The sequence below is a fragment of the Puma concolor genome, chromosome E2 (assembly GCF_028749965.1).
Source record: "Puma concolor isolate L17-30 chromosome E2, mPumCon1.1.hap2, whole genome shotgun sequence".
Lineage (NCBI taxonomy): Eukaryota > Metazoa > Chordata > Mammalia > Carnivora > Felidae > Puma > Puma concolor.
In genome coordinates, this window is record NC_141681.1 from 8,237,973 (window position 1) to 8,264,580 (window position 26,608).

A 26,608-nucleotide genomic window follows, 5' to 3' on the forward strand; every position below is an offset into this window, starting at 1 on the left:
ATTAGGGGTTCCATTCCTAATTGGTGTCTGTCAGTAACAGAACAGGAGGAAAGTGGAAAAAAATATTGATCTGGTATTTTCAGCTGTCTCAACAACCAAAGTGGATTGACTCTACAGATAAGCTGGCCAACTGGGTAAAGTAGCCCTGAAAGAAAGATCCCAGTGAAACGAATAGGCGGTGTTAGAGCAATATAGATTTCGGAGGCTAGTAGACTAGGCTTGCATCCTGCCTCCACCATCTCACCTTGGGAAGTTACCTTGCCTCTATGGAGCTTCCTCATTTGTAGAAGTTGTACTATATCTTGCTTGTGGGATTAGAGATCATGTCTGCAAAGAGGCTCACAGAATGCCTGGCACACAGGAAGCGTTCAATAAATGTTCCCATCATTGTTAAAATGAAACAGAGGTGATTTAATGGTCTCCAGCAGACCAGCCTTACTTATTCATGGAGCAGCTGGGGTGAGACCACCCTGCATGTCATGATTGAATTTCTTTTTCTGGTTGTACGTGGGACGTTGGTCGGATTGGCCTCATGGGCAGAAATTCGTACATTACTGGGTGTGTTAACTAGATTCTGAGGCTAGAGGGTATGTTGTAATATTTCTCCTGTCTGTAATATTGCAAAGAACCAGGAAGATAATGAAAATGCCCCTTCAGGAAAGAGCCAGCAAAATAGATTGCCCAAAGTGTTGGTGATTAAAAGCTCATCTACTCCCCCTTTGGGAGACGACCCCAAGCCTTCGCTCAGCTCCTGGTTTTCTGCAGTTCTCCCAGACTCAGAGAGCCGCACCACCGCCATCCCCGGGGGCACATTGGACACGCGGGAATCACAGCTCACACCCCTGGATCACACCCACCACGTCCATACTGCCCCCAAGGTCCGTTAGCTTTAATCCTTGAACGGCCCGCTAACATGCTTTTTTCTCCCTGTTTCCATCCTGACCAATATGTTCTGGACGGTTGCAGTAACCTGCTAACAAGTGTGCTCTTTCATATTTCCTCCCCTGCAATCGGTTCTCCGCACGGCAGGCAGAGCGATCTGCCGTGAATGCAGATCTGATCAAGGCACGCCTTCTACACATGCACGTGCACATGCACGTGTACACGTGTGCTCCTGCATTTCAGATGCATCTGTGATTTCCAGTTGCACTGATTAAGAATCAGAACGATTCACGCGGCCTGGTGAGGCCGCTGTGTTCCGACCTGCCCAGCTCTGCGACCCTCCTCGCCTTGCACCACACAGCCTCCTTCCCTCCTCCTGCACTCCAATCAGCCTGGCTTGCTTCGTGTTGACACCTGCACCAGGGCCTTTGCACATACCTGTGCCTCCTTCCCTTCCTCCTTGCCTAGTGGCCTTACACTTCGTTCAGGTCTCGGCTCAGCCTCCACATCTGCAGGAGTGACCCCCCACCCCCACCCCTCCCCACCCAGCTCCCTGCCCAGGTTATATCCTTCTCTCACTATGCACCCCTCCCCTCTGGAACTCGTTACGGTTGTTAGTGAACATGTATTTGTGTGGTAGGTTGTTAAATGTCTGGTTCCCCCATTACACTGCAAACTTCTTGAGGAGGTAAATACTGTGCTACTCATTCGATTCAGTAAACACTAACTAGGTTTTGTTTATAAGCAGGTTCTGGACTAGGTGTTACAAGGGTTATACAGATGAGTAGAAGACTGTTTTAGCTTTTAAGGAATTATATTAGTTATCTGTCACTGCATAACAATTTGCCTAAACTTAGCATCTTAAAACAACGAATATTATCTCACAGTTTCTGTGTGTCAGGAATCCTGGTGTGGCTTAGCTGGATGCCTCTGGCTCAGGGTCTGTCAAAGCCTGCAGTCAAGGTATGTTGTCTGGGGCTGCGGTCTCAGCTGAAGGCTCAGTGGAGGCGGATCCACTTGTAAGCTCACCCAAGTGCTGATGGCAGGTCTGAGGTCGTCACTGTCCAGAGACATCGGTTCCCTGTTATGTGGTTACTTCCTATGGGCTATGGATTTGCCTCTCCCTATGGCAACTCGTGACATGACACCTTGCTTCCCCAGATTAAGAGCTCCAAGAGGAGAGAGAGAAAAACAGGATAGCCAAGACAAGCTGTGCCCTTTTGTATCCCAGTCTCCTCTTGAAAGGCACATCCCATCACTCTTGCTGTATTTCACGGTTGGACGTGAGTCACCGGGTCTAGTCTACCCTCAAGGGGAGGGGATGCCACAAGCATGTGACTACCGTGGAGGGGATCCTTGAAGGCCATCTTCGGGGCCACCTATCAGGGATTTAAATCAAGCAGGAGGTAGGGTGAGGCCAACATGCTCACATCCTACAAGGGGGCTTGTCACAAGTGTCCTAGGGGGGATTTAAGACACTTGGGGTGTCAGGAGAAGGAAAAGTTTGCATTTAGTCAGGGATATGTGGGAAAGCATTCATGAAGGTGGTCACAGCTGAGATGGGCCCTGGGTGACTGCTTTCAGCAAGTAGAGATGAAGTAGAGAGGGGGACTCTGGTCTACTCCCCCCTTTTGACCCACTTTTTTTTTTTTTTAAGTTTATGTATTTATTTTGAGACAGAGAAAGCACATGGGAGGGGCAGAGACAGAGGGAAAGAGAAAATCCCAAGCAGGCTCCATGCTGTCAGTGCAGAGCCCAGCATGGGGCTCAAACCCACAAACCGCAAGGTCATGGCCTGAGCTGAAATCAAGAGTCAGACGCTTAACCGACTGAGCCACCCTGGTGCCCTTGACTCCCTTGTGATGAATTTGGTTATCTGCTCCCAAGGCATGGCAGATCAGAAGGTGGGGGTAGCAGTGGGGATTGTGCTTTCTCCGGCAGATACATCTGGAGCAAGTGGCAGCTAATGAGGGCAGTCAATCTCAAGAACGTATTTGGGGCTTCCAAATGCGTAGCAGTCTTGGACCGTTTGTTACAGATGCATTCCCTGGGAGCCTCTGAGGGGACTGGTCTGTTACAGGCTAGCAAGGGACCATCGAGAGGCAGTTATGTGTGTGCCGAGTATCCTGTTTGGGAAGGCAAAGGAAGTAATCATTTTAGAATGTTTCACTTTAAGCAAACCGGTTGCGTTGTACAATTTGGGGTCCTTCAAGGAGGTAGAACCTCCAGCCATCTCTCCAAATTGGATTATCAACATGAGAAAGAAAAAGGAAAGCTATACTAACCAGACATAGCATTCTTGAAATTACAACATATAGTTTGTACTTTTCTCACATGAATGAAGCACAGATCGACTTGGCGCTTAATTCATAAAGGAGGTGGCCGTTTTGCTTGATTTTGTCTTTACTAATTGACTAGTAAATGTGGCCTCGGTGAGAGAAGTCACTCTCTTGAGTCATGTGTAGCATGCCAGTTCGCATCTTTACAGCAGGGTTTTCTTTTATTTGCCTCTCAGAGAAATAGAGTTCATGGATTGTTCAGAGCATGTCTATTTCTGGAGGCAGATGGTTTAAAGGACCCACAAGATAGTGGCCCATTCGCTTTTTTTGATGTTCAAAGGAAATCTGTGGCTTATACCCAGTGAGAATGGAGAATGACTCTCCCACCCTCACAGAGCGCCAGCTGGGAGATTCTCTATTTAGATTGACATCGAGCCCTACTTTTGTCCGTGAAAATTCACCCATTTACTGAAATCATCCTACAGTATGGAGTAGTAGAAAGAGAAGGGGTCTGGGGTCGAGATTTTCACCATGGTTCTGCCTCTTGCTTCTGACCTCGGGTGACTTATGTCACTTCTCTGAGTTTTCCTCACTCTCCCTGCAAGATCAGCATCCCATTCCCTCCTCTATGGGATTATCGTTTAGAGTAAAATATGTGGAAATTACTCGATGTAGTCCCTGGCACTTCCAAGGGCTTAATAAGTGGGTTCTTTAAAAAGTCTAATTAAAAAAAAAACTGGCTCTCACAATATTTTCCCTTTGTACCCTATGATGATGCCTAATGAAAAATTAACAATGATCCTTTAAAAGCCTGTTCACTTATTGTCTCCCCAGTTGGACTCTCAGCTCCACCCAGGCAAGTGCATGCCTTGTTTTCTCTTACCATGCCTTTTCTGCACTGATTTTTCCCTCCTTCCCTGACTTCTGTTGGATTGAGTGATTGAGCTTTCTTTATTTTACCCCCCTCCCCATTCATTGTAATCCATGTACGTTTAAGAAGTTATCCTTAAGTTACAAACACATAGTGAAGCCTAAATGTGATCATTGCCTCTCCACCACTCCCAGACATAGAACCTTGGCATGTGGTTGTCATTCCTCTCTCATCAGACACAATATTATCGCCTGGACTCCAGTTCTACCCTTGTGCAAACCCTCACCCTCAGTTGGTCAATATCAGTATGATGATTTTATAGTCATTCTTATATTGATTTATCAACACATTCACCATGTTTCTTTGCTGGCTGTTATTATTCCTTGCATGTCAGTCTTTTCTTTCTGATTATAGTTTTCTTCTTTCTGAAGTGCATCCTTTTTAAATTCTCCCAGTGAGGGTCTAAGAGTGGTAAACATTCTTTTGCTGAAAAATGCCTCATTTTTACCCTTGCTTTTGAATGATAGTTTAGCTGGATACAGAATTTGTGTTTGACGGTTGTTTTCCTTGGCACCTTGAAAATTTTATGAGTTCTGATGCCACAGCCCCCTTCCCACGTGCCACCTACAAGCCATGCAGAAGTTTTAGTTGAATTAAGGACAAGCAAGAGTATAATTAAACCTGGCCTCCTAGAGAAGGCTAACATACTTCACCTGGCTGCTCATAGGAATTTTTTCCCCACACCTTTGAAAAGAGCCAAACGTGTAAATGCTGGAAGAAGATTTGCAGAGACTTACCAGGGATTACACGGCTCCAAGCCAGGCTTCCCAGCCCGTGGCCAGTGAACTCACTGCCACCTTCTTAGCACTCTGTGCCGGCTTCGGGGATGCTGCAGGGGAGCTCTGGTTTTGGTGTTTCTTTGCTTAGTCTGGATGTGGCTTGTATTCAGGGGAGACTTCCTGCACAGGAAGAGAACATGTACTTGGCTCTGCCCTCAGGGGTGAGGCCTCTGGCAGGCTTGAGGTCTGAAGGCCCCTGGCTCATAGGTAGACACTTAACATCCCCCCAAATCCATCTCTGCCCGCAGATTATGAAGGAGGTCCGGCGAGCGCTGTGCAACGCGGCCACGGACGACAGCAAACTGCTGCTTCTCAGTGCAGTGGGCAGCGTATTCTGCAGCGGCCTAGATTACTCCTACCTAATTGGCCGGTTGTCCAGTGACAGGAGAAAGGAGAGTACCCGGATTGCAGAAGCCATCAGGTGAGCTCTGCTCATGTTTGGACACTTTGGGACCTGCCTCCTTTTGCTAAATGTAGCACATAAAAATACAGGCTGCTCAGAAAAATTTGAATTTCAAACAACAAAGAATTTTTTTTTATCATAAGTACATCCTATGCAATATTTGGGATATACTTATACTAAAATTTTTTTTTGTTGTTTATCCAAACTTGAGATTTTAATTGGGTATCCTGTATTTTCTGCCCAAATTAGGGTTGCCTCTGCTGTCTAGATTAGATCCCACCTTATTGTTTCCCTCAAAAAGAGATTTTATTTCCTTATATTAATTAAGCACAGCATCCGGTAATGCCCATGTGTGAATCCATACTACTCCTGCCCTTTGCCTGATGGTGAAATCTTGGATTTTCTGGGTGTTCCTGTGTCCTGGAGCTGATGTGGCTCAGCCCTGGGGAGAGGATGGAGGGCTACCCTGGGCAGCTGGGCATCTTCAGACCCAGTGGGGTGGGGAGTGCCTCTCCCTCTCTTGTTGCCTTTGGGATAAAAGTTGGGATCCTGGGGTTGACATCGGATCCCAACAATCAGTATCTCTTTTGGGAGCACTGAAAGGTCGTCTTTTCCCCATTATTCGTAGGTTGATCAAAAGCAAGTGAGTGTTCTTTCGAGCAAGGGCCGTCACTCATCCTCCACCCCGGGAAGGGCTCACGCTTGCTGCATCTTGTGCCGTTCTCAAACCAGAGTCACGGTGCAGTAATGCCTCCTGCTGTCTTGGAAAGGGGCACCCATCTATGTGGGGTCATGGAGGCCGAGGCCACATGTGAAGGATTTTCTGGGGCCTCTAATCTCACTGTGCCTGGCAGCGTCCTACGGAGGCTAATTTTTCTGAGCCCATAGCCAGGGGCTATAGTCTCCATGAGCTGATGTGCAGACACTGTCACTGGTGAAGTTCTGAGTCCTTTCTTCAGGGTGAAGCATCGGGTGAAGTCTGCTCCAAAACACCCGTGTGCTTCATGTTGCCGATTTCTTGCCCAAAGAGACACCACAGAAAGGCCGAACACGTTATTAGAAAGAGCACCCTGGTTGCATGATGCTCCCAGGCATCGTGGGTGCAGACAGTCCTGGCCACGTCCACAGTGGTTTTTTCTCTGCTTGGACTCAGCTGTGCCTTTTAGCAGCTTCCTCGTCACATGGTGAGGGGAATAGTAGGGGCCCCTGTAAGCCTCCTTCATTTACGGGACCATCAGAGACGGGGCTCCCATCTCTGTGGCCTGAGGAAAGCCTTGGTGGTAGCTATCATGTGGTTTATGAATTTCAGTGGGTGCATTAGCTGGATTCCCAGAAGTCCCAAATTCGAGGAGAATTGGGAGAATTCATTCGCTCACCTCTCAAGAAATGCAGTCAGTAAGATTTAAGACATTTTCTGTCTCGTCAGGAAGGGGAGTTTCTCCTTGGCAGAGTGGAAGGGAGGTGACAGAGGGAGTCCCTCCCAGTGCTGGAAGGGAGTGGACGTTCCTAATTTCTGAGCCGGCAGAGACCCCGGGAGAGGGAGGGGAGAATGTCCCCTAGACCAGTGCTTCTCAGCCCCAGCAGCACAGAGGATGGCAGGGAGCTTTTCTACAACCCAGTGGCTCGCCAGCAACCCCAGAAGATTCCATATCAGTGAAAGTGGGGTGCGGCCAGCACAACTTTGGTTTTCAATTTCCCTCAGTGGTGCTCCTGTGCAGCCAGGGTGGAGAACCCCCCCCCCCCCACCCTAACCCAGGGGTTTCTGCACCACTGACTGAGAGCACTGGAAGTTCTAGAAACAACAAGATCCTTCTTTTTGTGTAACAGAAAAGGTTGTTAGAAGAGGGTGAGGGAGAAGGTGCTGGAAGGAACAAGGGTGGGTGAGGAGCTTCAAGGGCGTGGATGGGGTACAGAGAGGACGGCCCTGTAGAGAAGAATGCCCATGGGGTCGGAAAGCGACTGTGTCCTGCTCTTTGTCACCGGATTCCTGAGGGAAGGCTCCAGCTCCACCAACTTTGGAGTGCTCCCCCCGGCAGCCACACTCCAGAGTCTGGGACACGGTGGAGCAGGGAAGCGTTTCCCAGAGAATGTTCTGGATTTCCCGAGAAGCATCATGAGCGAGGGGCCCTGTGGTTAAGTTTAGGCCATGCCACGAGTCCTGTCCCTGTGCCTGCAGATTTTCCAGGCATATTAACGTATTTGCAATCTGAGAAGTCTCTTGACAAAGAACTGTTTTCAGAATCTAGCATGGCTGGAACACATTTTGGCCCCAGAACCTTATAACCCACTGACAGTCCCTTGCAGTTTTCTGGGGGCATGCGTGCTGTTGGCTGGGCCGACCTCCAGGATCCGGCATGCCGTGGGTCCTCAGCGCTCCCCAGCGCTGCTCCCGCCCCATCCTCATCGTGTCCTAGAGAAAACACGTGCACACGTGACCCAGGACGCCGTGTTCACTCTGCAGATGTTTGTTGAATGAACTAGCAGATGTGAGAAGGGCTCAGATGATTCATTCGGTGCAGGCCTCTGTCCAGGACCCAAACGAGGCTGTCCGCCCCATCCTGAAAGAGAGGGTGCCCTCACCTGCACTCCTCGCAGGTGATGCGATGGCCTGCTGGCAGGTTGCTGGGATTAAGAGTAAGCAGATAACCCGTGTGAAAAACTTGCACTGGCCTGGCATGCAGTTGGTACTTCCAACAGCTGTAAAGAATTATCTCCATCACTAGTTCTGTGAACGTCCGGCCATGAGTTCTCGCTGAGCCTGGTCTGACTGTGGAGTGGGCTTCGAGAGCACCCCTGTGGGGGCCCCAGGATGACCGTCACCATGTGTGTCTGGTGCGCGTAGGTCCCGTACTGGCTGACTTGGCTCTGAACATTGGCAGTGGGAGGGCTGCACCCCTCGGCTCTGGTTAAAGGGACTGGGTGACCGGGTCATGCAGAAAATGCCAGTTGCTCTGGGTGGAATGTGGACATCCCCGCATTCAGACTATGGCTTCAGAGTCTCCTTTGGGCCTGGAGGGCGGATCTCCGACTGCCGAGAGTGGAGCGAGAGCAGCGCCCGCCCTCCCCGGCAGGTGCACTGACTGTAATAATAGCAGCAGTGACCGAGGGCTCCTGCGTGCCAGGCAGGACACGTTTGTCCCTCTGGGGACAAACCGTTGGCTTTGCCATTTGACAAGGAATAAAATGGGGTTCCAGAGTGTGAGTGACTTGCCCAACATCTCATGACTAGTTAGGGGCAGAGTAGAGACCCGACCCCAAAGTTCCTGCTCTTTCTGCCACATCACAGCAGCCCAGCACCCAGACAGGCAGAGGCCACAGGGCTCAGGCTCAGTGGAGGAAGTGGCAGAGGCCGGGGTCAGCATAACCCCAATCCCAACAGATGGACTTGAAGCCAAAGAAGACGGCATGTCATCCCCCCCACCCCCACCCCCACAGTCCCACTGCCAGAGTCAGGATCAGATATCTGAGCGGCAGTGTCTGTAACGCAATATCCTGTTTGCTGTCTGGCTTCTGTGTCCACTGGGCCCTTGTGATAGAGATCTCCTCTGAGTGAGAGGAAGAGGATGGGGAGAGTGGTCTGTGCATTTGCATTTTCGTATCTAGGACGGGAGCCCACCGCGTGGCTTGGACAGGAACAGGATGGGGTGGGGGTGCAGGGGCAGAGCTGGGCACACTCGGTCCCCTTAGCCATCCTTGGGGTACTTAATGCCTCTGCACAGGGCTCAGGTTGGAGACCGCAGAGGGAAGGGTTCTGGGCTCCAGCGCGGTGTGCTTTCTGTACGGTCGTGAGGGCGGAGGTGAATTCCCAAAGGGCTGCCCTGTGCATATTGGGGCAGACTGGACCTGCAAGAGGTCCACAGTGGGGAGGCGTCTTGATAGGGAAGAACTTCTTTACTCAAAGTGTTCCACAGCAGCTGGGGTCTGGTGCATCCTCAGGATGCCCGGAAGGGAATCCTGCACTGAATGGAAGATTTGGCCCGACGACTTCCTGAACTCCTTCCCGGCTCCAAGATGCAAGGTCCTGAAATTGTGTATGAGGGGGTTTAGATGTGGAACGTTGGCCCCAAATCACTCAGACCCTGTGGTTCCAAGGACCGTGTGGTTCCAAGGACCCTGCCAAGAAGTCCCACGTACCGTGCAGCCTCCAAATTACATTTGGTAGAAATCACATGTTAAGGCCAGTGACTAAAGCCTTGAAGTTAGGAAGTCAGGCTGGGAAGGGGGCCACCAGAAAACCAGGAATCCGAGGGCCACGGTGCCAGAATGCAGCAGCATCCTTTTGGGGGTGAGCTGCAGTGGGGCCGGCAGTGGCTGGGAGAACTCCCCCCTCGACTCACACATCGCTGCTCAGGAGTCAGGAGATGGGACGCCTCCAGCCTGGATTAAGGGTGAGACTTATGTGGCAACGTATAGGTCGTGAGACAGTCTTCTCACAGTTGAATCCAACCCCAACCTATCACTGTGGTGCCCACATCTCTTGGTGAGGATTGGGGGGAAATGCTAATCCTTGAGAAAGGATAAATCAGCCAGCCATTTGTATTAGTGAAGTATTAGCTGCTGTAACGAATGAACCCCAAATGTATGTAATGGCTCAGTTGTGATAGAAATCTACTTCTTATATATGGGAACCTGAAACAGATGTTACTTATCAGCCCATGGCTGTCCTCCAAGTGTGACTCAAGAGCACAGACCCCTTCCATCTTGTGGCTCAGCACATGCCTTCCAAGACTGCCATGCCTGTCAAGGTGAGAGGGCTTGCAGACCGCATGGCGGGAGGTTTCTGTGCACGGGCTGGAAGTGTGCGTATGGTTTCCATTCACATTCCGTTGGCCAGTGTTTCGTTCCTTGGCCACAGCCACCTGCCAGGGAGGGGGAAATGTGCTCCAGCAGCAGACTCGGGAAGAGGAGGGAAGGGAAATTGGGTCTGGTGAGCAGCTAGTGTGTCCCTGCCGCATGTCTCCCATCTTCAGTCTCAATCAGAGATTGCTCCTCTGTTCGTTCGGCAATCATTTGCTGAGTGTGAACTCCGGTACGTATGGGCACCACGCCGTGCACAAGGCAGACCTGTAGGTTTCCGTAAGGAGCTGGAGAGGGAGGAGAATCCAAAAACAAGCAATCAAGCAAGTGATGAGGATAATTGCAAATTGTGAGACTGGTGTTTCCCAAGAACTCTCAGAAGGCCCGTGCAGCTCACGCATCATGAGCAGGCACGAGGGAGACGAGATGTGCCTGGAGCGGTAAGCAGAAGCAGACCAAGGTCATGGTCAGGGGTGTGGATTTTACTCTTGTGACGTCTCGGTAGTTTCTCGTCTTCTACCTGGGAATAATGAAGGATGCAGGCTTTACTAGACATCTTGGATCTTTCCTCCACGTCCAGATGAATATTAACATTTTATAGATCTTATATAGCGGCTAGGGGAAGGGCGAAAGGCATTCTAGGGCAGAGGAAGTAGAGAGAGGTGTCTCTGCTTAATAGGTACAGATGCACGCAGGAACTTTGCTCACTGCAGAAGGGCAGGGTGATAAAATGTCTCCTGATCCCAGAGCCATGATCCCAGATGCCTCATGTCTCCATGCCCAGTGTCCTTCCCCACTTTTGGTCGAAGCCACCCTAACGTGTGGATCCTCATCAGCCCTTGATGAGTCTGGCATCCCTTTGGGTCATTCAGAGTCAGACAATCGTAGGACTGAAAGAAATGTTAAATATCATCAGTCCTCACCTGTGACCACCATCTGAAGCTTGAGTTTCTTTCTTTCTACGCCCAAAGTGATCATCCAGCCAAAGTTGGAATACCTCCAGTATTGAGGATTCATACTTCCCAACATCAGCCTTTCCACCCTCGGCCAGTGCCGTCAGAACTTTCCTTCTCTCCTTGTGTTCACATATGCCTCCTTTGTGTTGTCTTTCTGGTTCTGAACCTTGACGTTCAGGTTGGCTTCCTTAGGATATTTACAGTTTGTCAATATCCAGGGAGTGAGCGCAGTACTGGGACAACGGGCATGACCTAGGACCATCTGGACAAACTGGGAAAGGCGGTCACGCCCATGAATTTCTTTCTGAAAACCTGCCACCAACCACCAAGTGTGCCAGGCCTGTGACTGCAGCTCAGTGGCTCAGTGTCCAGGAGGATGAGACGCTTGCCTGGCACCCTCTTCCCTCTGATGACCGGAGGGTGCCAGGCAGCACTGGGGAAGCTTGCTGCCGCCTCGGTAGGTTCAAGGGTGTCAAATAGGTCTCGGCAAGCCTGGTCACCTGCTAAAGAGGGTCTTCTCTTTTCTCCCAGGGACTTTGTGAAGGCCTTTATCCAGTTTAAGAAGCCTATCGTGGTCGCCATCAACGGGCCTGCCCTGGGCCTCGGTGCCTCCATCCTGCCCCTCTGCGACATCGTGTGGGCCAGCGAGAAGGCCTGGTTTCAGACCCCGTATGCCACCATCCGCCTCACGCCCGCCGGCTGCTCCTCATACACCTTCCCTCAGATCCTGGGCGTCGCACTGGTAAGCCTCCTCGGTCCTTGGGCAAGATCCCTCTCTGGGATCCCGACAAGACCCCTTCTGTGTCCTGGGTTTAGGATATGGCCCTTCATATGAATAAGGACCTTGGGGGTGCCCCTCGTGGCGGAATCTGCTGACTGTCTCTGCTTCCTCTGCCTCCCCAGAGCAGCTGGGAGGAGGGCAGGCTGATCTTGGAGCCTTCCCATGCTGGTGCCAGACGGCACTGGCGGGTGTGGCCAAGGCCGAGAGGATGATGGCGATGTTTGCTTACCAAACACACACTTTGTTTACGTAACTGAGTTAACTCGATTCAGTTAGTTCACATAATAAGCACTTAACTAGTTAAAGCATGAAGTCGTCTGAGCGAACTGAACTAAGTTCAAGCACTTTGCATCCAGTTTTTTCATTTATTCCTCACAACAGCCTGATAAGATCCCGTATCAGAATGGACTGTGTGCTGTAGCAAACGATCCCACAATCCCCAAACAACAAAAACTTCTCTCTCACTCTTGCTGCGGTCCAGCCGTCCACACTGACTGGGGTCCCAGGCGTCTTCCATCTGGTAGATGTACCTCCACTTTGGCCAGTGGACGTGAAGAGAGAGGCTGGGCATTTTCAGGGGCCTGACTGCAAAGGGCATCTTCGTCCCCGCTCACTTTTCAGGGGCCAGGGTTCCGTGGCATGGCCACACCTACCTGCAAGGGAGGCTGGGAAATGTAGTCTTGCTGCGTGTCCCAGAAGCAGGAAGGGATTTTGGGTGATCACACGGCAAGTTCCACCTGGAGAACCTGTGTTGCGGTTTCCATCACACAGATGGCAAGCTGAACTGGAGACGTTAAGGAACCTACTGAGTCCCGTGTCAACAGGCAGAAGGGTGTCTGAGTGAGTGGTGGCGTTCACTGCAGGTTGCGGACAGATTCTGCGCCAATAGCCAGAAGCAGGTGTGGTCAGGGGACGGTAATAATAACAGCTAACACTTGGAAAGCACTTACCGTGGCCAGTGCTTGATGGCTGCTAACTCAGTCCATCCTCCCACAACCCTGTAAGGTAGGGCTGTTGTCATTCCCACTTGACAGATTGGAGGCTGAGGCTCGGGGAGGGTGAATTGTGCAGGGTCACACAGTGGGAGGAGCAGTCGTGGCATCTGAGCCACAAACTGTCTGGCTTCAGAGTCTGTGCTCTTAACCAGTGTGTCCCAAAGGAGGACCCGCCTCCGAGGAGTGAGTCTGAAATGGGGGCAGGGGTGTGTGTGTGTGTGGTGTTTGTTTGACCAAGACCCTATTGTCTGAAATCAACTTGAGTCTCCTCCTAATGGCTTGTCCCTCCAAGAAGGACCTCCAGACCAGTTCTGGAAAGCCCCAGCACCCACATATGCAGGTGTAGGTGCTCTTTCTTGTCTGATACTGGAGAAAAAATTGGCCACATTCCGTTGCATGGGACACTTGTGACCTCCTGTTAGTTGAGCGTGGTGGGCCTGTGGTCACCCCTGACATTGTCTGCTTGCTCTGCCTGTGACAGATGCTCCTGGAAACTCTTTCCTCCATTCTCTCCGTTCCCGGCTTCTTCTTGACCCTCCGGTAATCTATCTGTTTGTCTCTCACAAAGCCTTTGGGGGGGTCTTCTGGTTTGAGTTGGAGCCCTTTGGCAAGGAGCAAAAGGTTTGAATGACCCAGGCCTTCTGGTTCCTTCTCGTGTTTGGTCTCTGGCCTTGATGTTCACATCCCACAACTCGGAAAGGTTAACTCCCATGTGACTTCCGAGGCCTTGTGGGCTCAGTGTGGCCACCACCTGCTGAGCAGACCAAGGTTCGTGCCTCTTCCATCCTTAGGATTCCGGATATTCTCGGTCTCCCCTCCCCCCGCCTCCCCTCAGGCTGAGGTCCTTGGGTGAAACCCTCAGGCGCCAGCTGCCTCCGGGAGTTAGTGGGGCCCCTAGTGAAGTGCTCTTGGTACTGAACTCCTGCACAGGGAAGCCCGATCATTTTGGCCCTCCCTGCCGTCCCTTTGATGCTTGCACTCTGCACAACGTGTCCACTGTGTTGCCATCACACACCAGAACCACATGGGCACTTTGATGGCAGGGGACTGAGTGGGTTGTCCCAGCAGGATTCTCCAAGCTTGTGCTCACCATCACATGCGGGCTAGTTTACTGGTCACTTTCCACATGATGGTCTCACTCACTCTTTCTCAACACCTGCAAAGGTAGGTCCTGTTGCCCTCCGTTCTGCAGAGAAACTGAGGCAGTGGGGTGATAGCCTAGCAGGTGCTGCTCCTTCTTTGAGCCCACAAACCTCAACGAGCTCCCGGAAGGCACCAGGCCTTTTGCCCTCCCTGCTTAGAAGTGCAAAGATGAGTAACCCAGGGGGCTCCGTCCCTGATAATCCTGTCTGTGGGCGCTGATGCGTGGCTGGCGTGGTGTTTCCCTGCTCTCCTGTTGTCTCGTTGGATCCTCACAGGTGGTAATTGGTACCCACTTCAGAGATGAATAAACAGATTCAGAGAGGCAAAGAGATTTGCATAGGGTCACAGGGCAAAGCCAGAGGCGGAGCAGGGGTGTCTGATCTGCGGCCCATGCTTCCCTCTGCCCCGGTCCCGTTAACCTTGGCTTTCCTACCTGGGAAGGGAAGAGACTCGTAAGCGTCCACACTGCTATACTGCGGTGAGGTTCAGAGGTGGTTAGGGAAGGCCCCCAGAGGGGGCACCCCCCGAGTGAGTCTGCAAGAATGGGCACCCCCGTTGTACGCCTTCAGTGTGGGCTCGTCACTCTCTGATGGTGGCACGAAGAGGAGGAGCAAGTACGAGATCAGTGGAGACCCCCAACAGCCCATGCCCACGGCACCACCCCGTCCACAGGGCAGGCCCAGCAGGGGGTCGGTAAGGCCATTCGGATTCAGGACCTTGGGGCCTGCTCGAGGCTGCTCACGGTCTCAGCAGTGGCAGAAAAATGAGGCAGGCGGGGAGCCCAGGAAGCAAACACTTTCCCTTTTGATCTCGGCCACTGCGCTCTGCCCGAACTCAGTGCCACTCCTGTTCCTCCCCGTCCTCTGCGGTTGCAAAAATGTGAACACTGTACAGCCTTATCTCTTTCTGTCTCTCTTTTATTTCAACCATTTCGAAAACTCCAAGAATGTTGCTGACTGAGACGTGTTCTTGCCGACCGTGTCCTGTTTGGCTCCTTCTATTGAGTTCCTCGCTTTCGTTTCCCCTTCCTGAGACAGAGGTGTTTCTAAATAAGTATAATGACATATATTTGTCTTCAGACCTCTAACCAGATGCATGCTGTAGGCTCGTTACCGGCCTGATAAATTTCTCTACCCCGGCATAGAAAGATGGTCCTCTGGGTCATCACGACCCATCAGTGACAACCAGAACAAAGGGAAAAACACACATGTAGATCCAGCAGCTGAGAGAACCTGGCATGTGAGCATCGATCCGAGAGCGGCTAAGCATGCAGGGGGCAGGCAGATGGATGGCCGGTCAGGGAAGGGATTGTGTGCTGCGTGCAGGCGGCGGGGATTTATCCTGAAGGAGATAGGGACCCCATCACCTGGCGGTAGCCCTTCCATCCTAGTTATCAGCGGGAGAGTCACTCGGGAAGTCGCAGTGGTGGGTGCACTGTGCTGTCGGTGCCTGGGACCCCCTCCATTAGGCTCCTCCCAGAACAGGTACGGCAGCTGTGAACTACAAAGCAAGAGGAAATTCTTTGAGGAGTGGGGTTCAAAAGGAAACCACAGAAGGCGAGTGGGCAGGGGGAGGTGGTGGGGCGGGGAGGGTGCTTTTGGCTCTTCACAAGTGGGCACAGCCCTGGGCCACTGGGAGAGACGCACCTCTCTGCTTTAGTATTAGGGTATTATTTAGGACCTTTTTGGCTGCCGGTGATGGAAGCACTTTAATTGGTTTAAAGGGGAAGGAAAAAGAATGCAGTGGTTGTCATAACTTGCGTATGCAGAGGCGGAGCCTGTCGCTGGGGTCCAGGAATCCCAGCCCAGTCAAGACTCTTGTTCTCCATCCTTCCTTTCTTGGTGGACCCACTTCTCCAAAGAGTGGGGACACGGCAGGGGGTGGCCCTGGGCTCTTTGACTTGAGCATCGACCAGGCAGGGAGAAAGATTCTTCCCCCTCACCTCCAGCTTAGGGCTTTATTGCACAGGGTGGATATGTGTTCAGCACCGAAATGGACGCAGCCCGAGGTGCAAGCCCACTGCTGTGGGTCCGCCTCCAGACGTGGGGAGGGGTGTCGGGCAGACGGACCCACAGTAGGTACGCGGCTTCTTTTGGGAATTTAAAGAAAGCTGTGGACCCCCTGATCAGAAGCATGTGCACAGACACAGATGTCTTCAAGCAGTTCCCAAAGCTTATCTGACCCTCCCAGCTGATGATGACCCTGCCTTCGGGAGCCGGGACAGTTGTGCGTGTCAAGCCCAGGCCTCGCTAGCAGATGTGGGAGGCACTCTGGGCTCTCAGCCTTCCCTTTGCCTTTGCTTTTTTCAGGCCAATGAGATGCTCTTCTGTGGACGGAAGCTCACTGCCCAGGAGGCATGCAGCAGGGGACTCGTGTCCCAGGTCTTCTGGCCAACCACGTTCAGCCAGGAGGTCATGTTGCGGGTCAAGGAGATGGCATCCTGCAGCGCAGTGGTGAGTTTCTGTGTCTTTGTGTGCTTGTCCTTGCAACAGACCCATTTTACAGATGCGGGTGATGAGTCTGGAAGGGACTGACTGACTTGCCAGAGGTCACGCAGGGTGTATGTGTAACAATGCCGCAGATGCCTCTTCTCGGTGCCAAGAGCTTAAACCCGGAGAGAGAAAGTCCGCATCCTTAGGTATATTCCCCATCATCTCCAGTTGGAAAACCACACAGCAGAGATTTATGCTCTGGGGTAGAGTACGTTGCCTTAAAAGAAAGTCCTAGACACGCACGAAAGCACAAAACATCTGTAGTTTTTAAAGAATATGAGAAACAAAGGCAAATAAGGACCAAGGGTTTTAAGCCATCCGGGAGATGAGAGAAACCGGCATATCCGCCCTCGTATTTCACTTCTGCCCACTGAGCGCTTGGCACATTTAAACATCACCACTGGACTCTGAAGACACACCGAGAAATGGATAAATAAATAACAGCTCTGCAGAGGCGCCCGATTTTAATTAAGTGTCGATTTTATCTCATAAAAGTCACTCTGAGCACAGTACGGAAATATCCTGTTGAAAGGTGGAGCAGAGGCTGTTCCTGGAGCCACAGGGCTGGTCTAGGAAATGAGAAAGGTGATTTGGGAGAAAAGGGCCCACGTGAGGGAGAGCCTCCTTGTGTCCTCCAGAGTCAGGGGGCTGCTGGGCTGGAGTTAGGGGTCAGACCCGTGAGCACCCCTTCCTTGTCTCCGTCGCCCCTCGCCCCCAGCTGCCATGCTGCTTCATGATATGCCTCATCGGCCTCAATCGGGCACCTGCTGTGTGTAAGCTCTGCTCCCTGGAAGCCAGTGAGGATGACAGAGTGGCCCTGGGCCCGCATCGTTGGTGAACATTTAGTATGGGCCACACCTTCTGCTGACCTCTTTCTGTGGATTCTCTTTTAATTTTCCTGATAACTGCGGTGACCAGCTCATCCCACTTTGCCGGGGACCTTCCTGACTTGAGCACAGACAATCCCATGTCTCGGGAATTCCCGGGCAGAAAAAAGCCGGTGACCTCTAGGATCGGCTACCCGGAGACGCGTGTAGAAATTCTCAGCAGAGCAAGTGGTGTGAGTGAGGTCACAGGAGTCCGAAAACTCCTGCGGGGTTTAGGCAGTGGCTCATAGCAGTTTATGCAGGTACACAGGGTGTTGGAGGGACATTGAAGCTGAAAAGGAAGGTAGGACAAAGGCTTCAACGTTCCCCACCCCGCCCCAACCTCCGCAAGGAGTCTGGCCTTTGGGCAGTGGACGTACTCAGGGGAACAAGCTGTTGAAGAAATACTGCAAAGAAATGTCTCCTGTCAACAGTCCTGAAATCAGGAGCTTTGGGGTGAGCTGCCCGAGAAAGGAATCTGCCCTACGGCCTGGGAGACGGTGTTCTGCAGGGGAATGCCTGTGAGGCAGGAGGCGGCCTCCAGCCCAGGCCGAGGAGGAAGACCCCAGCTCCCTGCCGGCCAGCTTGAGCAAGGGAGCTCCTGTCTTGCTTTTCCTATCTGAAAGCACCTTGGGAGAGCGTGAAGCGAAACCTTGACATCAGCACAGGATGGTCGCGGCCGGTGCAAGGATGCCTGGGGCCTGACGGCCCCACGGCGGCTGTGCCCAAGCAAGGCGGCGGTCCGTCCGGGTCAGCCAGGTGACTGCAGGCCACGCCCGTCACGCAGCCCCGGGCACCTGGACTTCCTTTATCCGTCATGTGGTGACCAAAATACTACCTGTTTATGGAGTTATCGTGAGGAAGAAATGAGAGAAAGCAGGGAGAGTACTTCTCATGCAGCCGGTTGGTCAGTAGTGATTGTGGTGGCCTTGTTGTTATTACTCTGATCTGGTTGTTGTCGTTGTCGGGTCGTTGTCACTCATCACTCTGATGAGGATCGTTACCATTATTACCACTCGTACCAACGTCACTGCTCTCGTTGCTGTCCTCGGACATCACTGTCCTAACACCATGGCATCGTCACCACCACTGCCCTTCTCACCACCACATTACTAACATTAATTACCGTTATTGTTGCTACTGTAGTACTGTGGCATTATTACTATCTGTCATCGCTGTTCTCACCCTTCGCTGTAATTACTGCAAATTGTTATTGATTATTGCCACGATCGCCACTGATATTGGGCCGATGGATACTTTGACAGCCGTCCGTGTCCGTTCGTTATCTTACTCTGTGGTTCCAGCCATCCTTAAGCCAGGTGTCATTGTTGCTGTTTCACAGGTGACAGAGAAGCACGGGGAGGTGAAGTCGGGTGTCTCCCAATCTTTTTCATGCTGCCTGTACAGAATGATACTGAGTTTGTGTCAGACCCTCGGGGAAAGGACAAAGCTCTTGCGGTCGGGGGTAACATGGGCCCCCCACCCCCACCCCGGCCATCCCAGGGGCCGAGGGCTCAACATCTTGGCATGCCTGGAATCCATCCCTGGCATCGCCGGGGTCACAGGCCTGGGAAGTTCCGGACTACAGGAGGCAGTCTCTTCTGGCTTTGGGCATCGGAAGGTTAGCTGGTGCTTCATAGGCCAAGTACGTTCTCCTGGAGCAGAGGTCCCGGGGCCGGCTAACGAGGCTCATGCGTTTCCCTTCAGGTGTTGGAGGAGTCGAAATGCCTCGTTCGGAGCTTCCTGAAATCTGTGCTCGAAGACGTGAACGAGAAAGAATGCCTCATGCTCAAGCAGCTCTGGAGTTCTTCCAAGGGCCTGGATTCCCTGTTCAGCTACCTGCAGGACAAAATTTACGAAGTCTGAGGAGCCCCCGGCCACTCGCCCCCACGCTCGAGGGCACCTGACTTCCAGCTTTGCGCCGTGCCTCGGAGATCGGAGCACAGAGTGTGCTGGCTGAGGGGTCCGTCAAGGTGTCTCTCTCGTGTCCATTTCCTCCTGTCCTTTGGTTGTTCTGCATTGGTTTGGTTTTGTATAACAGATGGGAAACTCAGCATACTTGGCCTCCCCCGGGCCCTCCCCCCACCCGCCCTTCCGCTGGCTAGAGAGCTATTGAGGGCTATATCTTCCCAGGCCTCTGCCAGTCGGTCCCCACTCGCGAAAATGCACCACCCTGGTCCAGGAAGGGGAAGACCGGTCTCCCCCTTCCTTCTGACTCAGGCTGCGTCTACACAGTGCCTCTGCTTTGGAGACTTGGCTGTATGGCTCTCTCCGGTTAAGTGCAGATCCGGTGACAGGGGACGGTCCATCTTAGGGAATTTCCAGACCGATGAGTGAAAACGGTTGTGTAGAGCCAGCCTCACTGTTCTCTCTGATGCAAATCTGTGTGACTTTTAGGGCTTGGTCTTAAAACCCAGTTGAGCGATTTGCAAACCCAGATGTCGTACGTTTAGGAATGTTTTGTTAAATATATATTTTTAAAACAATGTAAGTGGAAATTCTGATAATTTATGTGTATTATATGTAACGCTAGTTTTACAAAAACGTGAACTACTAGGAAAAATTGTTTTTCTTTAATCAACCTTATTTAATTTATTTATTTTTGTTTATGTATTATGATATCTGTTGTCGACACAGATATTATTTTCATACTGCCCTGGACCAAATCCCACACGAGCTTCATGCCGTTTGGTGCATTCTAGCAATGAACCACGCAGAATTAAAATTCAGAGAGATGTGAGTGAAAGGGTCCCTGTGGGTAGGAGGAATAGCTTTGCAGATCCTCGTCATGTAAAATGGTTCTCAGCTGTAATAATTGCATACTTGTTGTTGGGAGAAATTATGGGAGAGTTTTTTTCTTCACTCTGCTGCCTTGAAGGAGATAAAGGGGCCTCTGGCCTGAATGGTACTGAGACAGACCCAGTCCCTAATTTGTGACGTCAGGAAGAGCTGATCAGCTCTGATCAGCTGATCGGGGGGCGAAACAGATGGTTTCCTGTCTCCTTCTGGCCCTTTCTCTTTTAAAGGTGAGCAGATACAATGGGAGGGGATTCACGGCCCCGAGCTTTGTGTTTTAAGAACAGGTTGAGCTTCTACACTATGGCTAGAGACGTGGTCTTGTAGACGGTGCGTGTGGAGTTCATCTGGACGCGATCCTTACAATGGCCGTGGTTCCCTCTATAGACAGCCTCTCTCCTTTTGAGTTGCCCATGACCTCAGGAGGGTCAGGGAAGAGGAAGCTTCTTGCCTTCCCCTCCCTTCTTCTCCTGTCTCTGCTTGGTCCCCGTGGGATCCTGCAGGAACCACAGACCTAGGCCGTAAGGGATTACTCTAGGGAAACAGCCGCTTTTGCCCAGATGCCTGCTGTCCCATCTCCACTTGGGTCTGTCTCTTCCTCTGGGAAACCAAATGTATGCTTTCCCCAAGCCCCTGGACAGACATCGTTCCCGTGTGTTGTGCGGATAATCTCTTCACCACTGCTAAATCCTCTGAAGAAAGAGCCCCATGCTTTCTGTGTATTTTCTGGGGGCAGATGGGTTTCTGTCTATAGAGCAGTGTCTGGGTTCTTGTTAGGGTTGGCAGAGGATGTTTGGAAGTTCCCTTGGATCAATGTCCACCTCTCTTCTCTGCTGAAAGAACCTGAAATCCTGTAGCTTTGGACATACCACAGATCCAAACTTCTGAACATTTGAAGGATAAGGTAAGAATATGAAACCGTTACTCAGGTAGAGTTCCTGGCCGTCAGTTTGTCGGTTCTGGGTACCACAGGAGGTGTCTTAAAAGACGGTCTGTGTTTTGGTTGTTTCTATACAGTCTATTCGAGGAGGATGTTCCACCAATTGGGCAGAAGTAGGTTAAATCTGTTTGCTGTGGGGTAGACCGCATGGCTGAATTCTCCACTTTCTGGATGGTTGTTTTGATACTGTGAAGATGAAATCGAGGTAACTTTTAGCAATTTGACCTGGGATGGAAAATGCCAGAGCTGTGGATGTGTCAGGGTTTATTCCTAACAGCTTTCTCGAGATGGAGCGGGGGCGGGGGGTGGGGGCGGGGCTCAGGCTCTCACTTCTTATCTTCGGTCACAGAGCCCTCTCTCCACCCATAGCACCCTTTCTCCCCTCCCTGAACCCTGTTTTACCTCCACACCACCCTGTCTGTCCCTTTCCAGAGCCAGGGCAGGTCTCTGAGGAATTGTGCCTGGTTTTGGCAGACCTAACCCAGAATGACCTTTGGGGTTGGAAGAACAGATAAGGGTGGGAAGTTAGTTGAGAGTACTTCTTCAGTCAAGGAACCTTCTAGGCAGCCCACTCCTTGCCATCCTGTCAGCCATGCGTTAGAACTCCCCTCCCTTCTCTGCTCCAACCCCTGGTGGTCAGCACCCAGCGTCTTGTGGTGGAACTGCCAGACTTAGTTCCGGTTCCAAGAGGACTTTGTGCGGAACTTTGCCAAGTTGGTCAGAGCTCCCCACCATTCAGAAACCACACTCTAGTGCCCTTGTGCCCAACATTCCCCTTCCTGCGTTCAAATAATGTCTGTGGGCAAAAACTGTCAAGAACTACCCTCTAAGAATGAAATTGGGTAGCTTTGAGAAGGCAGCAGAGAATTGATTTAAAATGTTATTCTTGTTCACTGTAGACTAAACTAGGAAGTGTTCTCTCTGAAGCATGACAATAGGTTTTTTTTCCATATGAAGTTCGGTATGAGGATGGGAAAGTGGTAATCAAAATGGACCCTGATCAGTACAACTGTAGCTCCAGATATCCACGTTTAAAAATAGCCTTGACTGAATGCTGAATGGCGTTTCCCATTAATTGTTGGTTTAGAAAATTTTGTAAACTTTTTTTAATTTGAAATTGAGTCACATTCATGCAATTTTCCAATCTTGTTTCTGTGGAAAACACTTTTTTAAGAGAAACAAAGAGAAATGTCTTCAAATCTTCCTAAGTGAATATTTAAAATGCAGAATTGCTTCTCTTCTGTGTTTCTGGATTCAGACACTTAGATCTGTTGTACATATTAGTTTAGACACTCTCACTAATATACACAGTATTTAAGACTCTAAATGAGATTTCTTAAGTATTTTATTTTATTCTCTGTAAATGGTTTTGTATAATCTTTAAAAATCTACACTTTGCCTTTGTAGATATTTAAGGGAAACCATTTGGGGGTTGTCTTGCATGTATATTTTTGTTGTAGATAAGTGTTGCTCAGTTATTTCTGCAAATTTGGGTTGAAATGCTTACAGACTTTAATACAGTATCTATTTTCAGAATATAAACTTTTTATATTTCTGTGATAAGTTAGGATATGCGTTTTAGGCAATCTTTTCCATTAATATCACTTGTTCTTTCAAAAAATAGCATACTGGTTTGTTGCCAATGGTTTCATTTCGTTTTCTCATTAGAATCTACTGCTCTCGTGTTGTCAGAGAGCAGGTTTAATCTTCTTTTTCTCAAAGTAGTTGAGTTTGAAGCATCATTTGAAAATGTATTGAATTTGTGGATAAGCCTTACCATTAGGATCAGTAAATTTGCCAACCTTTGCAACTACATATGTAGTTTAGGACCTCCCCATAAAGTCTCACTGTGTGGCAGTTGATGGAGTCTGTGAACAGAGCCTTAAGCTTGTTGCAAAAAAAATAAAAATAAAAATAAGGGTAATACGGGTTGTTTCTTCCAAGCAACGTAAGCCATGTTGATGGACTCAGTGCAGTCTGTAAGTCATGGCTAATCCGAAGAGTTTGGTTGAGCTGATGGCAGCAGGGGCCAGATAGGCACCTTGGTGATTTATCTTTCACCATACGAATGGACCGAGGACAGGTTTTCCGGAGCCACCTTCGTACTATTCACGTGGTTTAGACATGGTCACAGGGAGGGCTTGCTGGTCTATCATTTGTTCTGAACAAATGGCATTTCCTGCTCTTGACCTTGGCGGTTGACCCCGGGTCCCTTGGGGTTGACCTGGAACCATCCAGCCTGGCTGAGGTCAGCACTCCTTGAGAGGTGTTAACAAAGTTTACATGTGAGTCTTACTGTGTAGACAATCTGAAGTCAATTTCAGTTACGTAATCAGCATTCCCATGTGCCCTGAGTGTCTTATCGATGAACTGTGCGTGTTAAGCCATACTAAACCTGAGTTTAGCAGGGCAAAGGCAAACTAGATGAAGAACATCACATCAGCTGAGCCCTTTCACCAGGGGCCGTTTTAATGGAGTAGAAGTCGCGGAGCTCATCGGTGGTGCATCCACTGTGTCCGAGACCTACCAAAACCATCTGGGATTTGGACTTAAATTTTTGCAAAAACTTACGATTCCTTTCAGTTGGCTGCACTTCCGTAGCTACCAACTGATTCTCCTCACGAAGGCTTTACAGGTGACTCGAGACCAGAGCTGCTGTATGGCTGAAGTCAAGTTATTGTGCTCAGCTCTAGTAAGCGTTCACACAGTCTACCATCAGGGTGGAGATTTGCTTCCAGTGTTTGCAGTGTGTGAGGCAGTCAGAAGAACTGACGTCTGATCTTAAGCCTCAGCTCTGGTGTCTCCCTGGGTTAACCATGCCTCATTGGCCCAGCACCTGGCCTGACGCTGGAGCTCGTTCAGGGGGCTCCAGGAAGTTTGGAGGGTGTAGAACGTTCCATCTGGTATTAAATTTGTCCCTGTGCCATGAGTCCCAGCTGGAAGTCATTTTGCTGATGTCCACATTGACAGGATTGTGAAAATATTGCCTTTCATAAAACCAAGGACCAAAGAATTCCATTATTCCAACAAAACCCGAGTTTCATAGACTGTGGGCACATCCAGACAGAGGTGTGCGTGCTTTATGGCACAGAGAAGCTGCTCGCTTCTGCCAGCCTGGCTGGCCGTGCAGAGGGATTTATCACCTTGAGAAGGCTCTGGAAGATGAGTTTCTCAGATTGAAACTTGCTATCTCAGGTGGGTGTTTCTGCTGTGCAGTCCCAGCCTTTATCCATATCATGGAAGGTGGAGGTCTGGCATTCTTCCAGATGACCTCACCAGTGTAGACTGTTCCATCTGAATGGGAACCTCCAGTGTGAGTTTTAAAAAATGTGTCTACACTGTGCAACATCCCACAGTTGCCAAATTTCCGCCTCCTTTTGTTCTTCATTGACCCATTCCAATGTCCTGTTTGGCATGAGAAGAATTTCCCTCAATTCTCACACCAAGGGATGCCCCATTTCTCGTTCATGATGAAATCACCGATCCATTAACTGGTTGAGAAATGATCGACACTGACGAAGGGACATTCTAGTGGTAAGGCTTATTACCAAATTTCTGATAATGAAGCAGGCTACCAAAAACTTATCCAGCCCACCCTAAGAGTGTTTGGATTTGATCATGGGTGTAGCACACACACCGAAATCCAAGGAGACCTTTGCAAATTAGGCTACTTGTTTTATTTTGCCAGGTTATCATGGGAGAGTCTTTAACTAGTTCTGAATATTTGTAAGTATGACTACTTCATAGAATTATAAAGCAGGTACAGCTGACCCTTTCTCACTGCGTTGTAAATATTTCCCGAGACTGGGTGCAGTCCTGAGGGATAATAATCTTCTGACTTATCAAATGCTGACTGTCTAGAGCAAATTGTACACTCTCTTTGTGAATGGTCCTGTAACGTGTATGAACACATTTCTGGGTGCCTTAGAAGTTGTATTTTTCATGTGTGCTAATATGCAGTATTTATACATTGTGAGAAGCTGCTTTGAATAAAAAGGTTGAAACTTCGTCAGCATTTGCCTGTGTGCATGAAACTCACAAACCTGTGGTTTCTGAACAGGGAAGTTTCTGGGCTCCCAGGGGGTTGAAACCCCTGATACTTCTAGGTTGTGTCTGGGTTCCCGGCTTGAGGCTTCAATGATTCGGGCTGGTAGCTACTGGGCAGCAACAGCTTGACACTAGAGGACTGTAGAATGGGGGTGGGGGAGGGATTATCTTTCATGGGGGGTTGGTAGGAGCATTCATCCCTTCCCTGGTATGCGTGGAAGGTTACTTGCACAGGGCTGCCTCCTCACCAAAGATGACCCCCATAGAGCTTGATCTTGCACAACCCTAGCCGCCATATGTGGCTGGCGACAATTTTTGTCACTGTGGAATTATGTCAAGTTCTTCCATGTGCGTGATCTTGTTGCTTCGATCATCACCACGTGGCTCTTATGAGATGCACGCTGGGGCGGGGGGAGGGGGGCGCCAGGCCTCCAAGGCCTGGCCCTGGTGACATCCCAGGGGCAGCGGGAGAGGAATAAGGAGTTTTTCCAGGGATCTTGGCCAACAGGGGATCCTGGGAAAGGGATTCGCCCAAGGTCAAGGTCTAACCGTCCGTCTGTCCAGCAGCAGTGTTGAGCCTCCTGCTCTGTCTCGGGTGCCACATTGGTGCCCGAAGGCAGGGATTACTCAGTCCCTGTCACACAGGAGCTTGGGGTCTAGGAACGTTGGAAAAGTGGGTCATCTTGCCACGATCCTCAAACTCTCCACGATGCAGTAATGGAGAGGACGCCTTCCCATCCGATTGTGAGTGCCCTCAGAGTGGAGAAGATGGTGTACCACTGATCGCTCTTGTTCCCTCGGGCCATCCGTCGGTCCACGTGGGCCAGCCTTGGCTGGAGCCCAGGATCTTCCCTCTGCTGGCCATCCTGCCCTTTTTCTTTCCGTTGTTTTTGGTGTCCTCATCATTGTCTTTGTTGTTGCTCTATGTGCTTCTTTGCCCTTTCTGCAAGGTCCTGACTCCGTCCTGAGTGGTCAAGATCACGCCTGGAAAGCCCTTTTCTTCTAACTGCCTCTGGTCTTTCCAGCAGCCTGGACGAGGCCTTGCGATGTCTCGAGTGTAACGTCTATAAGACAAACCTTGTGCCATTGGCTTCCTCTCACAGCTGAACTCTGATGGGACCTTCCTGCTCAAAAACCCTTTCACCAAATAGCTGAGGAAACAAAGAACAGAGAGGGGCCGGGACTCACATGTGGTCAATTAAACGACTCACCAGTGTACTGAATAGGCAGGAATGGAGTGTAACCCCCCAAAGCAACTTTCTTTTCTTTTTCCCACGTCCCCTCTAAGTCTGGTTCGTGGGATACCCCTGATCCTAGATGAAAACACAAACAGGCTGCAGGGCCTTTCTGGTAAATCAGAGTTCCCTAAAGTCACAAACACGGTCTCAATTCAATAATTATGGGGGCGGGAGGGATAGGCAAAATAGGGGAAGGAGAGTAAGAGGTACAAAGTTCCAGTTACAAAAGAGATAACTCACAGGAATGAAAAGAACAGCATAGGGAATGTGGTCAATAGTATTG

General features: G+C 50.5%; 1 protein-coding gene across 1 annotated transcript in view; it reads left to right on the forward strand.

The window, feature by feature from the left end:
* The window catches only part of CDYL2 (chromodomain Y like 2), a 168,586-nt gene extending 143,531 nt beyond the window's left edge, over nt 1-25,055 (forward strand). The window contains exons 4-7 of the mRNA XM_086688848.1: nt 5,120-5,292; nt 11,559-11,769; nt 16,256-16,399; nt 19,012-25,055. Of these exons, the coding sequence (XP_086544974.1) occupies nt 5,120-5,292; nt 11,559-11,769; nt 16,256-16,399; nt 19,012-19,170 (687 nt within the window). The 3' untranslated portion in view covers nt 19,171-25,055. The remainder of the gene's footprint in view (nt 1-5,119; nt 5,293-11,558; nt 11,770-16,255; nt 16,400-19,011) is intronic.
* Nucleotides 25,056-26,608: the final 1,553 nt, after the last annotated feature.